The sequence below is a fragment of the Nestor notabilis genome, unplaced genomic scaffold, assembly GCF_000696875.1.
Source record: "Nestor notabilis isolate BGI_N333 unplaced genomic scaffold, ASM69687v1 scaffold3338, whole genome shotgun sequence".
In the NCBI taxonomy this organism is placed as follows: Eukaryota; Metazoa; Chordata; class Aves; order Psittaciformes; family Psittacidae; genus Nestor; species Nestor notabilis.
The window spans coordinates 47,483-71,003 of record NW_009938541.1 but is presented as its reverse complement, the minus strand read 5'-3'; the positions used below and the strand labels follow the sequence as shown (position 1 = coordinate 71,003).

Sequence of the window (23,521 nt, the reverse complement as noted above, 5' to 3'; positions counted from 1 at the left end):
CTAATAAAGGAAATGGTCACACAAGTGCTGCCTTCTTGCCCATCTGCAGCCTGTGTAACATGTAGCTCCAGATGGTACGGTAGGCAGATACCCGTAGGCTCGCCATGGTCCATGATGGTCCAGAAGGGGTTTCTAAAGATGCCCGTGCTGATCTTTTCACCTTATGTGCACCTCATCTTGAAATGACGGGTTTCTGCACAGGTCTGCAGTGTGTCCTGGCTATTTTTGGTAGCCCAGAATTCCTGGCTACTACATGACTTGTACTGAACTCTTGTAATACAGTTTGCAAGAAGGTATTTGAAACCCCTTTTGAAGGAAAGGTTAGTTTTGTCCACGAGGTAACACAAAATCAGTGGGGGTGAGCTAGGCTTTTAAATGCCCCAGTTGTGACAAAGTGGGATTAAATGACCCAACTGTGATTGCTGCTTCCCCAAAAACTTTAAGTGGGACAGAAACCTTTTCCCTTCATAGGCTATTAAAATAATACTGGATCCTCCTAGGGGGAAATGGGTGAAACTGAGATGCCAGAGAGCTTCTCCGTATGCCATCTTGGAATGGGTAGGATGCAACTGGGGTAGAAGTGGCAAAAGTAGCCTGTGCAGGCCACAAGAAGCTACAAAAAGCCCAGACGACCATAGTGCGGAACTGCAGTGCTGGGGTGTTAAGTTCTGGCCTTTCTTTGCCCTCTATTCATACTACTTTTTTCCTTTTTTATTTTATTTTTTCCTTCCCCCCCTCCTTTTTTCCATCTGAACAATGAAATCTTTGTTAGGGTAGATAATGCTTGGAATGGCATTGCCCTGGTGCAACTGGAATGGGAGAGTAACTCAAGGTAGTGCTGCTATGTCACTCAGTAAAAATGAGTGGGAACTGTAGGGTGGAACAGAGGATCAATTCTTCCAAAGGCCAAAAAAGGTTTTATTGACTTCCACAGGTGAATATGTCCTTGCCCAAATCTCTCCCCTGCTCACGGGGACTTGGACCAAACCCCCTTGAACTTGCTGATTGCTGGCAGAGCTGTATATCGGGACTGGAGGACACCCACGCTGCAAGAGCTTTTCGATAGGATTTAAATAACTTGCACTAAATTCTTTTCTGGTGGTAATAGGTAAAACATGACCGAAATGTGTGGTGCTAATTTATACCCATAGAGAATTTTGCCCTGTGCTAAATTTTCAGAGTAAACACCTTGCAGCTGTTTGTTAAAATAAAACAAAAATCCTTGGAAGAAAACCAAACCACAAGCGTGTTTCTTGTCTCCAGCCACCATGCTGTAGTATATATTTGCTCTGCAGAGAATATTGTCCTTTTGGCTATGTAGAAATTACTTAAGTGCAGCTTGTTTTCAGTTAAGCTGCTAAGCTTCCATCCAGAAATGTGTGAGGGTTTTTTTTAATGGTGCATTTAACCCTACAGTTATGTGATATTTTACTGCAAGTCTTAATGGTTTATTGATTTTTTGGAAGACTACAGAAAAATAATAGAGTTAACATACTTCAACACCTGGAACATTTAGTGTAAACCACATTATTCATCATAATAATTTTTATTACTTTTAATAAGATTTTAGCATTGTGCAAAGATTATTTCAGATACTAACAAAACAATTCTTTAAATCCTAGAATCGTGTAAGTTGGAATATTTTCTCTATATATTTTGAATTAAAACATGTACACTTGAGTTTTAGAAGTGAAGGAGTTGTACCTGTTTTCCTAAATAAGTGATGGCCCTGATTTCTGCCCTAAAATGTAAATTTATCTATTTATCCGAGCAAAACTTGCTCCCAATCTCCGTTAATATTCATCTTACTTCTGTCCAGGCTTGTGCTTGCGCTGCCTGTGCTGGAGAGAGGTTTGCAGTCTGTTTTGATCCAAAGGCTCTGCGACCCTGCTGGGATTCACTGCTTTGTCTTGGGTGCAGTGTTTTCTGTGGCAGCTTGTTGAAATCCAGCCATGTCCATGGGTAGGGTGAGGACAGCCCCGTGCTAGAGGCTGCGAACTGGGAACGATGAGTGCGCCAGGGCTGAGGCTTTCTGTGAGATCCACAGGCACAGCCCATAAGGGAAAGTGCAGGGGTAAGAGGTTGCTGCCTTGGATTTGTTCACATATATTACTTGTAAAAAAAGAAGTTGCAACCAGTAAAGCACACTTATAAAGTAGGAGCAGGCATTTTAATACTTGGTAACTAATGCTCTTTGAAAAACCCAGCAGATCTCACTTGTTTCACTGTACAAAAGCTACTGTGCACGATCGTGGTGGACTGTGGGACTTTAATGGAGTGCTGCAGAAAATAGACTTGCTATTTCTGGAATGCTGCACTGTTTTCACAAAGTGCTGCTTCAACTCTATAAGATTTACCATAGATAACAGCAAGCAAACATGCCCAGCATCCTCAGAAAGAAGCTCCCTTAGCATAGCAGGGATCACGTTGACAGCAGATTTTCAGAAATGGGTTGGCAGCCCATGTGATTAAGAGAGTTTTATGGTTGTCTATCCAAGTCCCTTCTATAAATAGTCAGTGTAAAATTACAACAGCATACTAACTTTGTGTTGGCCCATATCTTACCTACCACCTTCCTGGAAAACACTCCCACTCTCCAGGCTGCTGCTTTCTGTGCTTACTTTCACCCTCCAAGAATAACTATTATTTATTAGAATAAAGTGCTGTATAAACTTAAATGAAAAGCAAATTCTAAATCATGAGGAGTTGAAGTGGGAAGATCCTGAGCATGTGGGCGACTTGCTGAGGGCACTGGTCACGTCTGGAAGGCAGTCACAGTAGTGAGTAGTTAGAACCTTTAAAAATGCAAGTGCTAACTACACAAACACACATACTCGCACACACACGCACACACATATATACACACACACACACACACACACACACACACACACATGTAATCTGGCACATACTCGCACACACACGCACACACATATACACACACACACACACACATGTAATCTGCCTGTCCAGGTATGGTTCTGAGAGTCAGATTTTTCCCTGTGGGTGAGCCTTGTCTTTGTGGAGCCTTGTTCATAGCAAAAAGAGCTTTGAGTGCTTGTCCCTGAAGCCTGTGGGTCTTTGTGTGGCTATGCCAAGCAGGTAATGAGTATGGGGAGGTCTGGGCTGAGCAAGTCATGGAAATCGGGCATAGCTGTTAGCATCCCTGTTTTCAGCTCCTTACTCTGTCTATAAAAGGTTTGTGAGTTTGTGTCAAGCCAGAAGCCATGTCACAAGGACATCTCCAGTTAGATAGCATTGATGTGCAGAACCATGTAGTATCTCCCAGTTTCTACCCCTTTCCATTTACAACTGGTTTGTGCAAATGATCTAGTACCTACACTGGGTTTTGCTTGTTCCATGGCTGTTCTTCAGAGACAACGTCCCTTGTTGATAAATTTTGGAAGTATATCTGCTGTGCGTGAAGGATTTGTAGCCTCCTTGCTCTCCCCAGCCTTTCTAGCATGGGGACTGACTCTTCAAGCCATGTGCTTTAATGAGCTGTCAGCATGATAGAGGCTAAGTTCATCATGAATGTGAACAGGAGCATCTTGACTGTCTTGTGTTTAGTCCTAAGCATGAGCATTTGGTTCCAGTGTACAAGAAAAGCTTTTCTTTCTCTTTGTTTTTCACTCTTCTCTTTTTGCATACAGAATGTGATGCTCTGTTACCATGATTTTGTCAAGTTGGCAAGGATACAGTACAAGTCATGTCCAAAATACAATTTCTGATTAAATTAGATATATGTTGAGGCTCTGAAATATTAGCATTGCACTTGAATTCACTATACACAGCCCTGCAAGGCAGATCAGTGCTCATTGCTGCGTTACAGGTTTTGGGTTTTTTTCCTTATCTCAGGGAAGGCAAGGAGCTCTTGCACACCATATTGGTGCTTTTTTTCTTTTGATTGGTTAAGGAATTGTTCTCAATACCTTATTAGGTTAATTATCTTGAATGCAAAATACCCTCTAGCCACACAATATGGGTAATATGTCTTACATGTGGAAGGATTTCCAGTAGTAAACCAACTTGGCTTCCAAGCTCCAGTTATCAGGGCCTGCCTCATTAGCAAAAATATGAAACAAACATGTCTTAAGCTGCTATTGAAGTTCCTTCTCACAGGAATTTTTAGGAGCTTAAGGGTCTGAGTAGGAGGCACAGGAAAAAAAAAGTGCAAATATTGTAACCTGATTTCCAAAATAAGCTCTGTTAAGAAAATCAAGACCTGACTTCTAGACTTGCTTTTGGAGGTATCTCTGCTGGTCACAAATCACATGTTGTCCCTGACTGATAAATCCATTTTGGCAAAAATGGATAATGTGGGCTGGGCTGTAGACATTTCTTACTGTGCAGATAGCTGTTGTTTTCACTAGCCTTCAAAGGATGTAAATAGCTCCAGCTTCTCACAGTGGGTTCCTCTAAACCTAGTGCTTTGACTCAGTGATGGTAAAATAAATGCTTTACTAAGAGATGCCAAAGTTGAAAATTCATTTGCTTTATTTTTCCTAAAAAATCTGTTGCTGGTTCCTAAGAGCCATCCAAAACTGGCCCTTGAGATATATGAAATAAGTCTGCTGTCTGTGAACACCTTGGGGAGGGTTGGCCAGCGCTCTGCTTTGTGACCTCTCTAGCCTGTAGCTGAAACAAGGTTAGGTTTATCCTGCAAGCTACACACTCTACATGGGTAGGCACAAAACTGGAAGGAGTTCCTGGTCCTTACCTGGGCTTCAGCGCTGGCACAAGCATGCAGTATTTTTTTGTGCATGGTACCTATGTGTGAAATGAGTACAGGCTAAGTTGTTTGCTATGAGAGGAATTTAGAAAGGTCTTACCTATGTGTGTTTGACCGACCAAGTGCAGCCTCTTATGTAGCTGGACTGACTCAGATTTCAGCCTTTTGAATAGCTGCCATTTTACTGCTCTGCTAATGAAAAGGTGCATTTCTCACCTATCTCTTGTGAAGGACTTCAGAGGTTAAATAAAGAACAAAGTGGTATTTTATTTCAGTAGGTCTCAGTCTTGCTGAAAGCATTGATGCTGCAACATAAGAGGAAATAACTTATGCAGCTGCAGAGATATCATCAATGGAGAGAAGTTCAGGCAGAGAATAATCAAAACAACGTAGTGCAATTTAGGATGGAACATGAGCAGTCTGTGAGAGGGATGTCATATAGCTGAGATACCTGCAATAGCTCATTCCAGCTTAGGTACCTTGGAACAGATTCTTCCCCCAAGACATCTTACAGCTTAATCTAAATCATAGATAGGCTGAAGTCATCATCGACTGAAATCAAGGGAAAATTTCACATTGTCATAAATCATATTTGGCTCATGGATTTAGTAACCACCTTTGGAAAGTATAATTTCTTTCATTGTTTTCACTACAAATAGAGAAGAAAGCTGATGTCTCCATTACACCAAAAATAAGCATTACTCCATTCAGGTACCAGTTTTACTGAGAAACCCCAACGAACTTCTGCAGGGGGGAGAAGAAGTATTTTCTGTGCTTTTGTGGTTTCTGGTAAATATAGGATTGATGAAGTGAACAGTGATGTGTTTGCTTTCACATTAAATGCAGTGGGGATGTATTTTTCAGTGTTTGGCTGACTACTTTGGATTTCAACTTCGTATATTACACCTACAAAATTGAAGAGTACTTTTAAATCATTGTGTCTTTTGAAAAGGCACAAAATGCCTATTTTGATTAATTTGAAAAATAATAGCTATAAAAATTTAGTTTCTGGAAATGCCAGGAGAAAAATCTGCAATTATCTTTCTACTAATGTCAGCCATTACAGTGATTTTAGCATTTTTCTGAGTAACTCAAGAATATCTTTGTAAACATCCTCAAATTACAGAATTTACACCTTGGTTAAAACCACAAATGAAAATTTCAGGTCCCAAAAATAGCAGTTTTAGGAAGAAATGTCAGTGGGAGACTAGAGTGTTACAATGGCAATGCTTTCTAAACATCAGTATTAGCCTTGCTTCTACATGAAATGGAACATGGCTGATTGCTGATTCTGCAGGATATTCCTATCTTTTGGGAATCGGTTCACATTTCTTTCTAAACAAGCCTGGATGATGGCTATTTTTCCTTGCCAAACTGGAAAGGTATTACTCTGTGAGGTCTTTACATGTGTTTATCATAGAATGACTTTAAGAACACAGAGAAGGCCCTACGTCACTGACTTTTTTTTTTAAATTGTATCAGAACTCACATTGTCCTAAGTACTGAGGTTTGCATAATTCTATTAAAAAGGAGTTTTCAGCAAATAAGTATTCAAGTGCTTAGCACTTTTTCAAAATTGGACCCATTTAATGGGTCTAATGGCCAGAAAAATCACTGAGCCTTTGAAAACTGAACTCCAGAAATACCTGTCTTGTGTAAATCCCTGCGCTCTGAGGGAATCACTGGTCTGCATTTTTTTCAATGTAACCAAACTTGGATTTCATTCATGTCTTGTAACAATGGAACATTAATTGAGAGGATCAGAAGCATGCTTTCCAAAAGACTTTTTTTTTGTCACTGCTAGTGAATTTCTTCCATATTCCTTCATCCTGGGGCTTTAGAAGATGAAGGATGAATTAATGGCTTTGATTTTTTCCACTTTGTTTCAAAGGAAGAAAATATTTTCACTTTTTTTATAAGGCTTATTAGGTAAACTCTAGTAGAGTGCTTATTAGAGTTCAGATGATAGATATGCTTGAAAGGCGCTTGGTCAAAATCAGGTTTCATTAACTTATTAATGCTACTGCATTTTCTTGTTCTAAAATCAGGTTCAATTTGCTTGACCCTGCTGGCATTAATACACCTTAGTTTGCTTACCAATGTGACATAGATTTTGCTTAGTTTAGTTTGAGAGATTTGTGGACTTACAAATCAGGATGTAGAAAATGTATGAATAAGAATAATCAAATAGTTGCCTATATGGTGACGTAAGAGCCTGACACTAAAGGAACATCAGTAGGGGCAGTCACTTCTGTATGATTTTATGAATGCTTCTGCTGGTTTGGTTACAGCAGTGCAACATGAAAGGGTTTTTTCTAAGTACTGTTGTTACAGGGTTCGAATATAAGTGAGTATTTGCCTGACTTAACCTTTGAAGTAAAGGTCATGCATTGCTTTCATGCAGGTGGACCTGTCGTCATTCCTGATTTCTACTTAAGTTTCTGTGCCAAATGCTGCTAGGGGGTTTATGAAATTGCGTCCTAATAGCCTATCAGTCACTGGTAAAGTGAGGAACTGGTGACCCAGACCCATAGAGCTCGCAGGGAAGGAGAGATGCTTGCTGTTCCCCTGACTCCTGTTGCTGGCCACGCAGCACTAACACTGTCGTATTGGACCAAAACTCCTCTCTCTGCTTTAACCCCCACACTCCAGGACACCCCTTCTGCTTAGGGATGATCAGATAACTTAGGTGTGCATTATTCATTCTGAAAGTCATTCTTCTTCTTTCTCCCTTCTCTCAAGAGGTAGATCATGAAATACAAGACACAGTTTAAGACTATTTAAGTTGAGGAATTTTTTCAAAACCTCAGGCTCACAGCCAGAAAGGGAATCTAGGGCCACACAATGCTCTCCACAACAGGTAGAGATCTCACCAGCTCCTTACAGATCAGTGAAAGCGTGTCCTGCTAATGCAGGCCAATCTCAGAGCTTATCCTTTCTCTCCCAGCTGTCAGGATTTCCTAAATAATTTCCTGGGTAATCCAGCCCCAAGGCATCAAGGAAAGGAGGGTTGAGAACATCCCAAGCTATAAGAGAGGTACAAGAAAGTTTATGACCTTCTTTGAATTTTCTTTGCTTACTCTTGTTTTCTTTCATATCTCTCCCATTTGTTTTGTGACTTTTCACTGTATAGGATCCATTTCTTCTCTCAGCAAAGTTGTTAGGTGTTTGTCATCCAGTGGGACCAGGAATAAACTATAATTGCAAAGCTGCCAAGCTGATCCTGCCAAGTGTTAGCTTAGTTTTGTTTTGTTTTGTTTTTTTACTAAAAAAAATAAGTAAATACATGTGAATGAAAATTGAAGTTATTCATTCAGCCAAAAGGAAGTGGTTCATTTGGAGGCACCTCTAGGGAAAGCAAATACTTGAAAAGTTGCATTTAAAAATTGTGGGTAAAGATGCAGATGGGTCTTGGTTTAAATCCAGAAATTCATTATTTAAGGTAAACCAGGCTGTGGGAGACCCAGCTTCAGTTCTCTCAGCTGCCTGCAAGAATTTGAAGCCATGTCTCTGGCTTTCCAGAGGAGAGCTTGACCTGCAACCAGCTTCTAGAGAGTCCTAGAGGAGAGTGTCCTCCCCTCAGACCCTCACATTCATTCAGTTTGGCTCTGTATAAACAGACATTTGTTAGGGCAGGGTTCAGAAACTAGGGATAACCTCCCATCTGACTAAGCTGACCATTGTGCTAGAGAAACTCTAATTTCTGCTTCAATGACTATTCAGCTACTTTATGAGGAATAGTTAGATCAAGAGGGGTTGAGAGAATGTCTGCACCATCAGTAGTAACCTTGGACTAGTAGGTACCAAAGCAGTCTACTTGATACCTCCTTAGAAAAGATCAGTGTTTTCCAGGAGAGAAGACGAAACTTCCTCTTCTGACCAAGGCAGGTGTGCAGTTACCCATTTATCCTGCATGTATCTCCCCTTTTTTTACGGAGAGCCTACAGAGGTGCAGTATTTTTTCTAAGACATCAATACAAAGGGAGACATATACAAATGGACAAAATGGAGAGGCTATATTTCAATTATTGTCCTTTGTGAAATGCTACCCATGTGCTTGGGCTGTAAAAGACTCAGCGAGGGCAGTCCCTAACAGATTTTGTGTCAGAATCAGACTGCTGAATTATCCTAAATTGTCCCTCTTACCTCTCACTGAAATGTGGTCAAAAAAAACTGCCTTTTGGCAGTCAGTATGGGAAATTGCTGTCTGGTTCTCACTTGCAGGCAATCAGCTGATTTGCTTTCTTTATTCTCTTTATTTCCTTTTGCAGGGAAGGCTGCTTCTCCCCCATCAGCCCGGAGGCATGTCCCCTTGTGCAGTCTTTCATGTGCCACAACCGAACGTTCATCCTGGATGGCCATGTACAGCTGAAGACAGGTCTGCAAACCCAGGAACGACACCTTTTCCTCTTCACAGACCTTCTGGTTGTTGCCAAGTCCAAGTGAGTATGGCACCTCAGGCACTGCTCCTACAAAGCAGCCCTTTTTCTTGGTGGAGCATAACATGGATTTCCATAATATGTTTTTAGTAGCAAAACTTCTCTAAATCATAAGGAAGTTTTTTATTTGGTCAGTGGAATTTAGGCCACCTTTGAAAACCCCATAGCCATGGAGGAATTCCAGAATGATACATTTTAAAGAAGTATCAGGTATTCTGAATATATTGCTTCCATTGTATCATCTCTGCTTTGGGAGCACAGTGTCATAGAAAAGACTCATTGGTGCTTGATTGTCCATTTTGCTGCCTTCACATTGTTGTGTTTTAGTCAAGTCATCTTCAGTCCAGTGCTTGTGTCACAGAGGTGTTAGAGGTCTTAATGCTTACCTGGAAGCTGCTTTGATACACACCAGTGATGAGCAGCTGTATGAAAACAGAGATGGCAGGCGGCATTGCAGCATCTGTCTCTAGGTTGTGCCGTGTCAGGAGGGGAAGGGGAAGAGAAGTGATGCCGAGCAGTTCATGTGTAATCAGGCTTGCTGCTGAGCTCTGATTATTCACTCTACCATTCACAATTAAATCAGATTTACAAGCTGTGTCTAGCATGCCAGCTTCATGCAGCATTTGTGGTTTAAGGCAATTTTAGAGGGTGTTTTCACTTGTTGTTATATGGGTTATGAGGAAATAATAATAAAAAATCCTGATGCAGCTTCATTCTGTGTTAGGCACTGTGTTTGTGGTTTCACAGGGTGGGTAATCTTGATGTGAACCCTGGGCTTTTGCAATGTGTCTTTTCGCTTAAGCAATTATTTCAGGGGCTTCTGGGAAAAGCCAGAAAAAATCTGTGTTTTTTGTAGAAATCTGAGCTGTGTCCATTTGAATCACACATGGTAAACGTAATCCCCCCCAGCTGAACTCCCTCACTTGATGTGATGTGACAACACAGAGGATATTTTACCCAAAACATGTTCCACTATGGGTGGGTGGTGAACATAAGGATATTTAGGGGAAATCTTGCTATTCTACCAGCACTACTAGTAATAGCATTGTTACTCTATTTGTTTATGTTTGTGTCTTGTTTAAAGTGGGATTCAACTCACCTAATTTAAGCTTTAAAATGTTAAATATTTGCAACATACCTAGGCCTCTAGGCTCCTCTTATAGTCACTGGGGAAAAAACAGCAACTTCCTGCAGTGAACTCACCTGTCCCTGAAAGAGCGTCAGTGGTGGGTGAGGGGAGTCATGCTTTTGGAGGTCTCTCACTCTGTCCACTGGTTATTCAGTGGGCATAGTCCAACAGCTTAGCTCTTAAACTGTAGAAGACTGAAGTCAGGAGAGATGAATCCCTTCCTCTCTGGTGAGTGTGCTGAGCAGAAGCAGTGTTACAACCCCAGGCTGAGCTGCACATTGGTGTAGGTTTGGTTGGGTCCCAATGGGACTATTTGCATAGGAAAGCACTGCTTGGTGTAACCACTCCAAAATCTGGTCCCAGAGAGTAATAGCAGCTCTTACAGCATTTAATTTAATATTGTGTATGATCCGCAATATTTGCAGAAGGAAGAGAACAAACTGTGCTTCTGCATGTGAAAAGGGGTGGTGGTGGTGGTAAGTCTTAGCTAGAAATGGTAAAAATAGTATTTTGAGTGATATTACTTCATATATTTTAAAGACCTAATTGGGATGTTCTCTCTACAGCTGCTCTGTCAGCAATTAGAGCATCAGAACTGTCACTAATGAATGCTACTTAAAAATCAACATTTTTAAAGCTATCTCACACTAAAATATAATCATAGAATCATAGAATTCCCAAGGTGAGACTGAATGGCCTGTAGTTCCCTGCGTCTTCCTTTTTTCCCTTTATTAAAAATAGGGGTTATGTTTCCCCTTTCCCAGTCAGTGGGGACTTTACTGAACTGCCGTGACTTCTCAAATATGATGGATAGTACCAGTTCACTCAGGACCCATGGATGCATCTCATCAGGTCCCTTGGAATTGTGCATCTTCAGGTTCTCAAACCTGATCTTCTCCTACAGTGGGTGGTTCTTCATTTTCTTAGTCCCTGCCTTTGCCTTCCATGACTTGAACAGTGTGGATGGAACACTTGCCAGTGAAGACTGAAATAAAAAAGCCATTGAGTACTTCAGCCTTCTCCAGGTCCCGGGTAACCAGGTCTCCCATTTCCTTCTGGAGGAGGCCCACACTTTCCTTTGTCTTCCTTTTATCACCGACATATCTATAGAACCTTTTCTTGTTGCCCTTGATGTCCTGGCCAGATTTGGTTTTGTCAGGGCTTTGGCTTCCCTAACCTGATCCCTGACTGCTTTGACTATTTCAGTGTACTCCTCCCAGGCTACCTGTCCTTGCTTCCACCCTCTGTCAGCTTCCTTTTTGTGTCTGGGTTTATCCAGGACCGCCTTGTTCATCCACACAGGCCTCCTGGAGTTTTTGCCTGACTTCCTCTTTGTTGGGTTGCATTGCTTCTGAGCTTGCAGTAGGTGATCTTTGAATATTAACCAGTTTTCTTGGGCCCATCTTCCCTCCACGGCTTTATCCCATGGTTCTCTACCAAGCAGAGCCCTCAAGAGGCCAAAGTCCACTCCCCTGAAGTCTAGGGTAGTGAGCTTCTGTGCATCCTCCTTGGTGTCTTAAGGATCTTGAACTCCCATCATTTCATGGTCACTGCAGCCAAGGCTACCCTTCACATTCCCTGCCTTGGTGAGAATAAGGTCCAGCATAGCACCTCTCCTCTTTGGGTCCTCTGTCACTTGGAGAAGGAATTCAGGAACTTCCTGGGTTGCTTATGCCCTCCTGTGTTGTCCCTTCAAGAGACATCAGGGTGGTTGAAGTCCCCAGTGAGGACCAGGGATTGTGAACATGAGTCTGCTCCTATCTGTCTATGGAGGGCCTCATTCACTTGGTCTTCCTGGTCAGGCGGCCTGTAGCAGACCCCCACTATAATGTCACCTGTTCCTGCCCTCCCTTTGATCCTGACCCGTAAGCTTTCTGGGCATCTCTTGTTGGCACTGGCATCATACTGGTAGGAGTTGGATGGACTGAGGTTCCCCTGCCTCAGCAACATTAGTTTAAAGCCTGCTTCACCAGCTTGGCAAGACTATAACCAAAGATGCTCTTCTTCTCTGACAGCTGGACCCTATCAGCCCCTATTAGACCAGGCTTATCAAAGTGAGTTCTGTGGTCGAAGTAGCTGAACCCCTGGCTGTGGCACCAGTTCCATAACCTTTAATTTGACAGATTTGACTGTCCCTTCCCAACCTCTTCCCTTTGACCAGGAGGACTGATGGAAAAACTATGCTCCAGAGTCCTTTGCCAATGCTCTCAAGGCTGTGTAGTCCTGGCTTTGTCACTGGTGCCCATGTGAAACAACAGCAGCAGATAATAGTCAGTGGACTGTTAGAGGTTTGATAGTCTTCTGGTGACATCCCTGATACGAGCCCCAGGTAAGAGAACACCTCTGCAGAGAGCGTGTCAGGTCAGCGAATGGGTGCCTCTGTATCTCTCAGAAGAGAGTCACCGGCTACTGTCACCCATCGCCTTTTCTCAGTTGCACTGGTTGTAATGTGGGAAGCAGATTGGGCCTTACTCAGCTCCAGCAGCTCTCCTGGTGGGATGTCTTTCCTCTTCATTCTGTGGAGTGGTGAAGCAGTTCTGCAAGGGCAGCTCAGGCTTTGGGGAAAGTCTCTTCCTCCAGGTCCTTGCCATTGCAAGCTTGCATTCTTCTGTCCCCCTCCCTTCTGTGTGTGCCCTTGGGTGAGTTTCTGGCTGTTTGGCTGCAGGCTGTGTGTCCACTGCAAGACTACATGTGGAACCAACTATCTAACTCCTCAGCCTTCCTGATGTTATGGAGCCTTCTCATACCATTTCTGATTCCTAGAGGGAAAACCTGAGTTGCTGTTGGTTTGTTACTGACTTTTTAATAGCTGATGCAGAGTCAAGGCAGCAGGTCACCAGGACAGAATTAATGATGCAATTGAACCTGAATTAACTTCCGAATTATTCCTTGTGATACTCTTTGTAAAATTTGTAATACTCTTGTGTTAAGTAGTTTCAGTTTGGGGCACATGAACATCTAAGGTATCTTAGGTACAGCTCAGCACTGCGCTGGTGTCAGCTCAGCTGCAGGTAGCCAGTACAAAGGGAACTCGTGTAATTAGACTTCATATGATCAGCAAATAGGTACAAGTTTTTCTTAAAGAGAACAAGTATCTTGTGTCCTCTGAGCTGCTGAGTAAATTCCTGTACAGCACTGAGCTCCTGCTTAAAGGTAGCAAATTGGCATTGCTCCCATGGAAATTGGTGAGGAATATGTGCTCTCCACAACCAGTCCATGTATGACTTTGGACAAAGTGCCTGTAGGTTCTTTTTCTCATACTTTCTAGTCATGTTGAAATGTAGACTCTTATTTTTTCAGATCATGCATTAGCCCAGCTTATAAAAAATGATACTCACATGCTGTGCTGCTCTCTCTGTTGCCCTGTCCTTTACTGCCTTTGTGTGAGGATTAAGTTATAAATTAATTGATTGAAAGAGGTTTTTCTCACTAAACCAATGTTAAGTATGTAAAATGTTATGCTGCTTTCTATATACTGATTAGATTTCTTATAGAGAAGTTGTGTTTTTATTTGGCAGAGTAAATATTTCAATGATCTGTCAGTTCAATAATCAAGTTTTCTCACGCAAGTTTTTGTGTGGAGGCACAGAGAAATGGCTTCTTATTTCTCCTTTGTAATATGTACATGCATATATACACATGCATTTTTAGGTTATTTTCCCCTTTGGCTGGACATAAATTATTGGTTGAGTGCATACATGGCAGTATGGTACCGATCTCACAGTAGATCCATTAATGCTTTTGTCAGAAGGTCCTATTTAAAGAGATTAGCAACTCTAGTGAGAAGTTAATCTTCCATCTGTTAACGGCTGCAAGGTATCCAATTGCCACTTATACAACACAAAGGAAGTGAGCTTACTCTGCAGAGGTGGCATTATTTGGGGTGCGTCATTACCCTCACCATTGATGCTCTTGACTTTTCTGTTGATTTCAGTGGACTCTGGATCTGGCTGGTATTTATAGTGTAACACTTGCAAGGCAACTTACTTCCTTAAGAAAGTATAAATCTTCATTAGATTGTTACTCTTAGCATTTTTCAGATGTTCAGTCATGCTGCTTCCTTAGTCAGTGATGATATATTCATTTCTAGAGGTAATGCTTTGGCACTTAAATAGAAGACCCACATTTTACAAATGCTGAAAACCCATGGACTGCATAAAGAACATGGCAGACAGAGATAAAATTATACTTCAGGCTTTTTAGATGCTAATGGAGGCTCCTGTTTCAGCACCTCTGAAAACCAGGCCACTTGAATACTGATAATAGCCGAGAGCTGTGACTAGGCATGGCAAACAGGGTAAGAATATACATCAAGCATGATTGGAGAACATCTTTATGCTTCTGCCAACACCCTGCTGACACCTGCTACTGGCACTGTAGGAGTCTGGCTTTATGAACTGTAAATGTTAAAAATGTGAAACAGCATGTAGAGAGTTCACTGTACTGGGTAATGGGAAAAAGAAATTGAGGAGAAAGGGAGGGTCAGCAGATGGATTCGGTGCAGTAAGACCAGGCATCCATTTATTAACATCTACATTAGAATTCACAGCTGTAATTTTTTTTAACCATATTCACAGTTCATTCTATGGTCAGTTACAGTTATTTCCATATTCTTGACAGGTCTTACTTGTTGCATCACAAACTGATTTGTTGACGAGCATGTTGAAATGTTCTCCTATACTTTAAGTTTCTCTTGTAGGCCTCCTTTAGGCACTGGAAGCTGCTCTAAGGTCTCCCTGGAGCCTTCTCTTCTCCAGGCTGAACAAGCCCAACTCTCTCAGCCTGTCTCCATAGGAGAGGTGCTCCAGCCCTCTGGGCATCTTCATGGTCTCCTCTGGACTCGCTCAAGCAGGTCTACATCCCTCTTGTGTTGGGGGCACTGGAGCTGAACTGCGGGTGGGGTCTCATGAGAGTGGAGCAGAGGGGGAGAATCACCTCCCTCAATCTGCTGGTCACACTTCTTTTGATGCAGCCCAGGACATGGTTGGTTTCTGGGCTGCGAGCACACACTGCTGGCCCATGGTGAGCTTTTGTCACTCAGCACCCCAAGTCCATCTCCTCAGGGCTGCTCTCAATCCACTCTCTACCCACCCAGTATCTGTGCTTGGGACTGCCCCAGCCCAGGTGCTGCACCTTGTGCTTGTCCCTGTTGAACTTCTTGAGGTTTGCACTGGCCCACCTCTCAAGTGTGTCAAGGTCCCTCTCCAGTTCAGAGATAAGGATGTCATGCAGGACTCTGTCAAAGGCTTTGCACAAGTCCAGGTCAATGACATCAGTCACTCTTCCCTTATTCACCAATGCTGTATCCCCATTGTAGAAAGCCACCAAATTTGTCAGGCACTATTTGCCCCTAGTGAAGTCGTGTTGGCTGTCACCAATCATCGCCTTATTTTCTATGTACCATAACATAGCTTCCAGGACTATCTGCTCCATGGTACCCATTACTGGGTACCAAGCCTGTAGCTCCTGGGTCTTCCTTTTTTCCCTTCTTAAAAATGGAGATTGTTTCCCCTTTTCCAGTCAGTGGGAACTGACTCAGTTTAGCTGAACATGGTGTTTAGCTTTTAGTTTAAAAAACATATGAACTTGAGAGGGTATTTTACAGCAATCTAATTGAAGTGCACCTTTTGCCAGGTGTCATATGCACTGATGGTCCTTTCTTGCCCACAACTGTAAATGCTGCTGGGTTATTAGTGGTGCACTACCCCATTACAGCTGTTAGCACAATGTCAGCTGGAAACCTCAGACCAGTCAAGGTACTGCAAGTTCATGTATGTCCTCTGTAGAACCACAAGGTTTAAATGCTTTCACGTTTCAGACTGTATTAGTTCGGTTTGTCCTTAATCAAATACCTTGTAAATGAGACTAATCTCAGAGAAGGTAGTCCATGTGTATCAAAGCTCTAAGAAACTGCTTACCTGGCATATTTATTTATAGAGTACTAATCACCATGCCTGGCACTGTCCCCATCCACACTTCCAGCACAGTGATGAGCTGACATGCTCCGCCTTGCAGTTCTTGGATTAGAAGGGCAATATGTTCTCAGGGAGGGGACTCATTTCCTCCACCTTTTCCCTGCTGGCCCAGGAGAAGCATAGCTCAGGTAATTCAGGCTTCAAGGCTTGAAGTGAGTGGTTGTCACATTGCTACAGAGCTGGACTGGCTTTGTGAGATTTTACTTGATTCTCACATAGCACTGGTGCCCAGCAATCCTACAAAGGAAGCACACTTATTGTAAGAAATTAAGTGGAAAAAAGGAGTTGAAATTAAAATAGGAAATTCTATAAATTTGACCTTTACTGTACTTTAATTTTTAGTAGGATAAAATGCAGGAAGGGGGAAATTTAAAAAAATTGGGGAAATTACATATCTTCCGTGTCCAGGAATGGATATTTTAAGAATGCATGAAGTCCTGGCTCATTCTTCAAGTGATACAGGCCTAAAGCTACCATGCAACATATATCTGTTGATCCTGTTTAGATGATAAATTGATACATTTTTATATGCAACCCAAATAAAACATTGTTTTCTTTAACTAAAGCAGAAGTGCTTCTTCCATCAGCTCCAATGCAATCTTCAGATATGCCTGAAGGAAGATGAAACTGGGTTGTTTAACTTGCCTTGCTGTGTTTCCATGTGTGTGACATACCTGTGAATTTCTGCTGGCAGGTCGCACTCTCATTTCAAACTGAAGTGCCAAGCACGTCTCTGTGAGATGTGGACAGCGTTTTGTACAGATGAAGTCTGTGAAGGCAGCACAGACCCAGAGAGGTCCTTTGTTTTAGGCTGGCCCACCACAAACTGTGTGGCAAATTTCAGGTAAGAACTGAGTTATATTTTGTTTATCAAGTTACTTGCATGTTTTTAGGCTGACAGGTAACAAGACTATCACAGATTCAATTTCAGCACCAGTGAATATGGGAAGCAGGAATTTACTGATTCTTAAACTGATTCCTTCTATTGTTGTGAGCAAGTCACTTACCCTCCATGCCTCATCCTCTGTCTCTCTGCAAATATGGGAGGGATATCACTTACCACATAAAAATTTGAGAAAATATGTGATTTGGCAAAGCAGTGTCTGTGCTGCAAACTTGCTCAGTGCAAATTCTCTTTTTTTGGTATAACTTTACAAACACCTTGGCTAATTAATAAGATGAACTACAAATAGTAAACAGCCAAGCTAGTGAAAGGATCAAAGAGACTCTCATAGGACACACTTGGACAGAAGAGCTTGTATTGGAAGTACCAAGAGACATACAGTGAAATAGTGACCTTGTCCTGTTTCTCTTTTTAATTTAATTGTGCCAGAGAAAATGTCACAATTGCTCTTAAAGCAGAATCTCTGAAGAGAGAAAGATTTTTGGTCTGTCTTTCCAGCATTGACTGTAGGACACATAAGGGCTGTAGAGGTAATTTCAGTGATTAGGCTAATTTTAGTCTCAGCGGGAGGGCTCTGTCGTCACTTTGGGTAAGGGAGGGCACCATCCCCCTGAAATCCCAGCTGCTTAGCACAGTAATTTGGCTGGATCTTGGAAAATGCATTTCCCTCTTTACCAACAGAGAGCGAAAGCTGATGCATGCAGCTTAATTTGTATGTCACATTGTCTATACCCGAAGAGAATGCTGCACACAAACTGCTCTCTATTGAGCTGGTTGTGCTGTTTATGTGGTTTTTTTTACTTAATAGTCCCGAAACAAAGCTGAAATTTTCTATTGATTTTCAATTGAACTCATGCCAATGAACATGAGCTTTGATCTAGAGACAGCATGTGATTGTTTATAACTGTCAGAAAGTAGTTGAACACAACAGCAATAGCTTCAATAAAAGAGTCAGGGATGTTATAGAAGTGAAATTATTTTTGTCTGGAGGTACACATGAAAATCTAAGTGCCACACATGAGTCCGTAGATGCATAACCTACAGAATTGAAGCAGCCAAAGCACAATCACATTTTTACTGTTTAGACTGCATTCCCCACACAGCATCATTCAGTAGGTCTGAGGTTCCCTAAGTGCCTGCTCTGAAAATTTGAAGAACTTGATTTGCAGAAGCAGCAGTGGGAATAGCAGTTACTCCATCTGGGGCAGGATTGAAATCAAGAAAGTTGAAGCAAAATTAGGTTAGATTCCTTACAGTATCCTATTATTAGCTACATTTAACTGGACAGCTTTGTATCCTTGAAAGTGTATAAATGAGATAAAGATAAATGAGATAAGCCTTAAAATGTCCAAAGTTAAACCCTAAGTACAACGGGACCCTTATTCATTGCGGCTTATGTGTACTTTGTGATGTGGTGATAAACCAAGTAATAAATAACAAGAGAATTGCAATAGTGAAAGTGAAAAGAAGTCTATATGACTGGGGAAATACCTTTAAACTTTTGAACTAAGCTCTTATTTTAAAGTGCTTTCCTTTTCTATTTGGACATTAAGAACTCAACCCATTTCCCACTGAATTTACTGGTAAAGCTTTAATTTCTGTGATAAAACCTGGTAACTGGGGCTTTTGATCTCTGTGGCAGGCTTTTCAGTTGATTTTGCAGGGAAACAGATTTTACATTTAAATCTGGAAAAAACTTTTAGTTTTTGTAGCTATTTATGGAAATTACAACCAAGAAGCAATCCATTCCACCATGGTTTGTGAAAGGGCTAGTTTGGTATTTGAATGATGTCTGATCTGTCCCTGTTTTTCTATAATTCTTGCAGGTCTGCGGAACAGAAGGAAACATGGCTATCTTTTTTGCAAAGGTACTTCATTATACAGTCTTTGAAGACATTGAAAATTGTCCCAGTCATCTAGACCAGTGATTCCCAAGCTATGGTGCCTAAGCCATCATGATAGACAAGCTCTTCCAAAGTGACATTGAGAAGAAAGCCATCTTGTATCTTCCCCTGCAGAAGATACTATGTGCCATTCATGTGATGATCACTGTGCAAGGAGGGGAATGCTTCCCTGTGCCTGAACATGGCACAGCACAAAACTGGAGTGATTCCTGTCACACATGGTTCCTTCCCTAGGCAGCTGTAGGAGCCTCTGCCACCATTGCTCTCTTTGAGCCTGGGGCTTTTTCCATGGTGATCTAAGGAATCCCAGCTCAGGAAACTCTGCTCTAACATATCTGCTGCTGATGGCTGGCTGTATTGTGGTCTTACAAAATGTACCCCAAGCTGGAGGGTATCATGGGAGGGTTTGCATAAACAGAACTGTCTCATTTCGGTCAGTGGACAGAAAACTACTCGTGGTGGTTTTGTTTTCTGGTCACCTACTTCTGCTGGTTGAGGTTTGTGTTCCTGGGGTTAAGTCATCCTTGCTGGGGATGATTTCTAATTCTTTCTTCTGCTGTTCAGTCCTTTGAACAATGGAATGTAACTGAGTCCATTAGGAGCCTGTAGTACAGACTGAGGCATCACAATGAAAGGCAGTTTTAGTTTGATTTTTGTATATCTAGTTTCTCTGCTGCTCACTCTGATTTCTACAATGAACTTTAATACAATAGGGCATTACTGGAAGCCAGCAGTCAACATCCCTTATAGGTACTGCTGGATGCTTTCTTGTCCTCGGATGTCTTTCTACTGCAGTACATCTGCAAACAGTCTGCTCCTTATCCAGTTACTGCTTGATTGCTATTTAAATCTCCATCTTGCTATTTATGTTTACAATATTAAAAATTTACTTGTTTTGTACTTGTTTTGTCAGTCGAATAAGAGAAGAGAAGGAAAAAGACTATCCTAAAAGCATTCCTCTGAAGATAATTGCAAAGGACATGGGAACTTGTGCATATGTAAGTGCTCTTGAGCTAAACAGGGTTCTAAACCCACATCCCGTATGAGTGCTAGTCACCTGTAAATCCTTTAGATTTTGGGAGAGTTCCTTTGATTTGCAACCTCCTTTAAGGATTCTGCCCCTTAAAAGACTTGGCATATGTAGCCCTGAAATGTTCGTTTCCTCTGTTTAATACATGAGTTCCGTTTTAAAGACAGTGTGCTTGGTAAGGAATACTGGTTCTGGCACACAAACTAAAGACTCTACAGTGTGAAGTCCCAAGAAGCATCTCTAGCGGAACTTATGCATCAGCATCTTCAGAAATGCCAGTACAATGTACCCTTTTTTTCTGCTTGGAAAACTGATCTGAACCCACAGCTGCCTTCATTCAATTCTGCATAGTTGCAATGTGTTGTATTGTTTATAATGATCGTAAGTCAGTAAAGCTGTGTATATGAACACCCTGATATTGCCTTAAGCATGTTTTTCATGTACTAACATGATGCTGGTAAATTTATAGGCACAAAGTCAATTGGTAAAGAGAGGTCATCCACAGGGTGATTTACACCTTTTATACTAAGTCATTATAACCAATTTAAACTAATTTCTTGAATGTAGCCAGTTCCCTAGGGATACCCTAGCATTCAGTGGTAATCCATCCAGCCTTCCTCTGCTTCTTACACATTTATCTTTTCTTTCTAACTGTGTTGCACTCTTGTACCAGACTTTGATTGGCTTTTTTAAAATGTCTTTTCTCCTTAGCTAGAGTTACCTCATGTACGAAATACGGTTTCCTGATCCTGACGGTTCTAGAAACAACACACTGTAGTCTAGATATTATCAGTAATAAAACAGAGGAGGAGCAGATGGAAATAGTTTTTATGGCATTGTGGTCCCTGTGCTACAGCAGCTGGAGATGCCCAAGAATTATTTCATTTTTGGAGAGTAGGGAAGACTGCACACAAGGCACAAACCATTTTATAATATTCTAGCCAAGAGCAGAACTTATGCAAATGTGCTGACCTACTCCTGAGAGCCAGATGTCATTGCTTCAGGCAAATGTTAAATATTTTATGGTATGAGCCTTCAGATATGTCCTGAAGCAAGATATACAGTATTCTCCCTACTTTCCTTTGATTGCCATGGCAGCTTGTTACCATCAGGGACTTACACAAATGTACAGCTCAGATCTGTTCTAAATGCAAAATGTCTGGGGGTTGTTTCACCTGAACATCCTGTGGCCAGTATAAAACTGATATGCTGCACAGGGTAGCAGGGTATAGCAAACTGTCTTGGGACTGGCCGCGAACACTGACATCCTGGCTCTGCCACCTACCCTTCTATGGGCCATTGGATCTGCCTAGGTGTTTTGTTGTAGCAGGCACACGTTTGTTCTGCCAGGGCTTTAGGCTGGCCAAAAACCAGCTGCAGTCCAAAAGCTGTGGAGTCTTGTTAGTGGAGCCAAACCAGCATGCCTCTAGAGAGGGCTTAGTAACTTGTGCTTGATGTGTGGGAGCTGCCTGTCTGCTTGGAAGTGAGGCCAGCATGAGTGCAACGGTGCAAGCAAAAACCACGCTGGCCACACTCTCCACACTTGTTTTTGCTTGGTGGCAGTGATGGCAGTGGTGCTGCCACATCCTAGTGGGGTTGAGGATGGTGTCATGAATCCTAGTGTGTTTGAAACATGTTGCCCTACATAAGAGCAACCCATGGTGCGTAGGTACAGAGCATTGCCCAGCTGTATGGGAGTTATACTGGTGCCAGGCAGCAGGTGCTGAAATCTCACTCTGGAAAGACTGCCTTGTGGAAAGTGGCACTTCCTCCAACACAAAGCTTGGCGCTGTAGCTAGTTAGAAAGTAATGTTTCTGCTGATCCATGCTTTTCCGTACTGCCCATCAGCAGATTCTGGAGGATGCTGGAGAGGTAGTGTTTTAACTAGAAGAAAGATTACCAAGAGGAAGAGCTTCTCGTCCTAAGCCAAATCTAGCTTTGAGAAATCTATATAGAATGTGGCAAAGGATACAGAGACGAACAGCCTGTGTACAGTATTTTCTTACCAAGGAGCTCTTCAGTAGAAAAGGACAGAAATTATTAATAATTTACGTGAAAGCCTCTTATTTCACTGAAAAAAATCACTGAAGTGTTTCGCTTTTTGAAAGGAAACTTGCACGTCTTTAGATTAATCAAACCATTACATTTCCGTTATGCAGTGCCTAAAGTGCAGTTAGTGGCTGTCTCTTTTTGCATATTTTAACGTGGAGGTCTTGTCCCCAGTAATCATGGCAGTCTCCCTTCTGATGGAGCTGCTGGGGAAGCAGGGAGCAAATAAATACAGAAAGTATGTGACAAAGCAGAGGAATCAAACCTTGGTCTCAGACACCTGGATCTTTATGTATGTAGTATAACTTATTTATCAAGTACAATTTTAACAGAATACTCTCAATTTTTCCAACAATGAATTATGCAGAGCTATTGCACTTCAGATACTCTTTGCAAATCCAAATTTTTAATGCCACTTTCCCGTTCTCCTTTTTTCTATTCACAGTCAAAAACCCTAAGTGTAAGCAATGTTGATACAGCAAATGATGTAATTCTGATGGCCCTGCAGCAGCTGGGAATCTATGTAAGTCCTTGCATGAGTTTTAATGAGTCTTTTTGTAGTCACTTTTAATAATAAAATTTTCTCTTGCATTCTTTCAAAGTTTTAGGTTATGAGCGTTAATTAAATCCTTTATCATAGCAATTCAGTGTTGTTGAAATGAAGCAAAGGTCCCTTCTTAATATATAGACCTCCAGAGATCATCAAGTGCCTTAAAAAATTTGAGTAAGTCAGACACTCATCTCTGTAAGGGATCTGTCATGTTTGAAGTTGCTTTTAGATCTTTTGCTGATACCTAAAAAGAGATATTGTGACACAAGAAGTGAGTTTGATACAGCTCCTTTTGCATATTTCAGTGTGAGCAGGAAAGCTACTGACCTGCTTGTTAGCTGGTTTCAAAATGTGCAAACATGCACGATCAGCTGTGTACCCAGATGACAAGTACAAGCATTGCTCTCAAGTGTCCAAATCAGACACTCTAAATATCCATGGACTGTTAGTGTTATGTGAGATATGAATGTGAGTGATTGCACAGAATCTGAATGCACCCAATTTAAGCAATGTCCTGAAAGTGTTTTGGAAAAAAGCTCTCCCAGGACTTTGGATAGTGCAGGGTAGTGCACCAAGTAGATGTGGCGATTCTTAGTAGATAACGTACTGCCTCAGCTGGCTCCCTTAGCTCTAAATCAGACAAGGTAGTGCCTCAGGTGTAGTAATGAACCAGTGCCAGGGACAAGAATTTTGGTTCCCTTTTTCTGTTCCTCCCATTGTTTCACAATGTGGCTCCAACCAACACCAGTGGTCACAGAAACTCCTGGATGGCAGCTTTTTGACTGGCCTGTCAGTCTACTGTAACAAG

General features: G+C 41.8%; 1 protein-coding gene across 1 annotated transcript in view; it reads left to right on the top strand.

The window, feature by feature from the left end:
- Positions 1-23,521, top strand: part of ARHGAP20 (Rho GTPase activating protein 20) — a 52,236-nt gene that overhangs the window by 9,587 nt on the left and 19,128 nt on the right. The window contains exons 2-6 of the mRNA XM_010019357.1: positions 9,004-9,174; positions 16,970-17,119; positions 19,006-19,047; positions 19,997-20,081; positions 22,609-22,686. Coding sequence (XP_010017659.1) covers positions 9,004-9,174; positions 16,970-17,119; positions 19,006-19,047; positions 19,997-20,081; positions 22,609-22,686 — 526 coding nt within the window. The remainder of the gene's footprint in view (positions 1-9,003; positions 9,175-16,969; positions 17,120-19,005; positions 19,048-19,996; positions 20,082-22,608; positions 22,687-23,521) is intronic.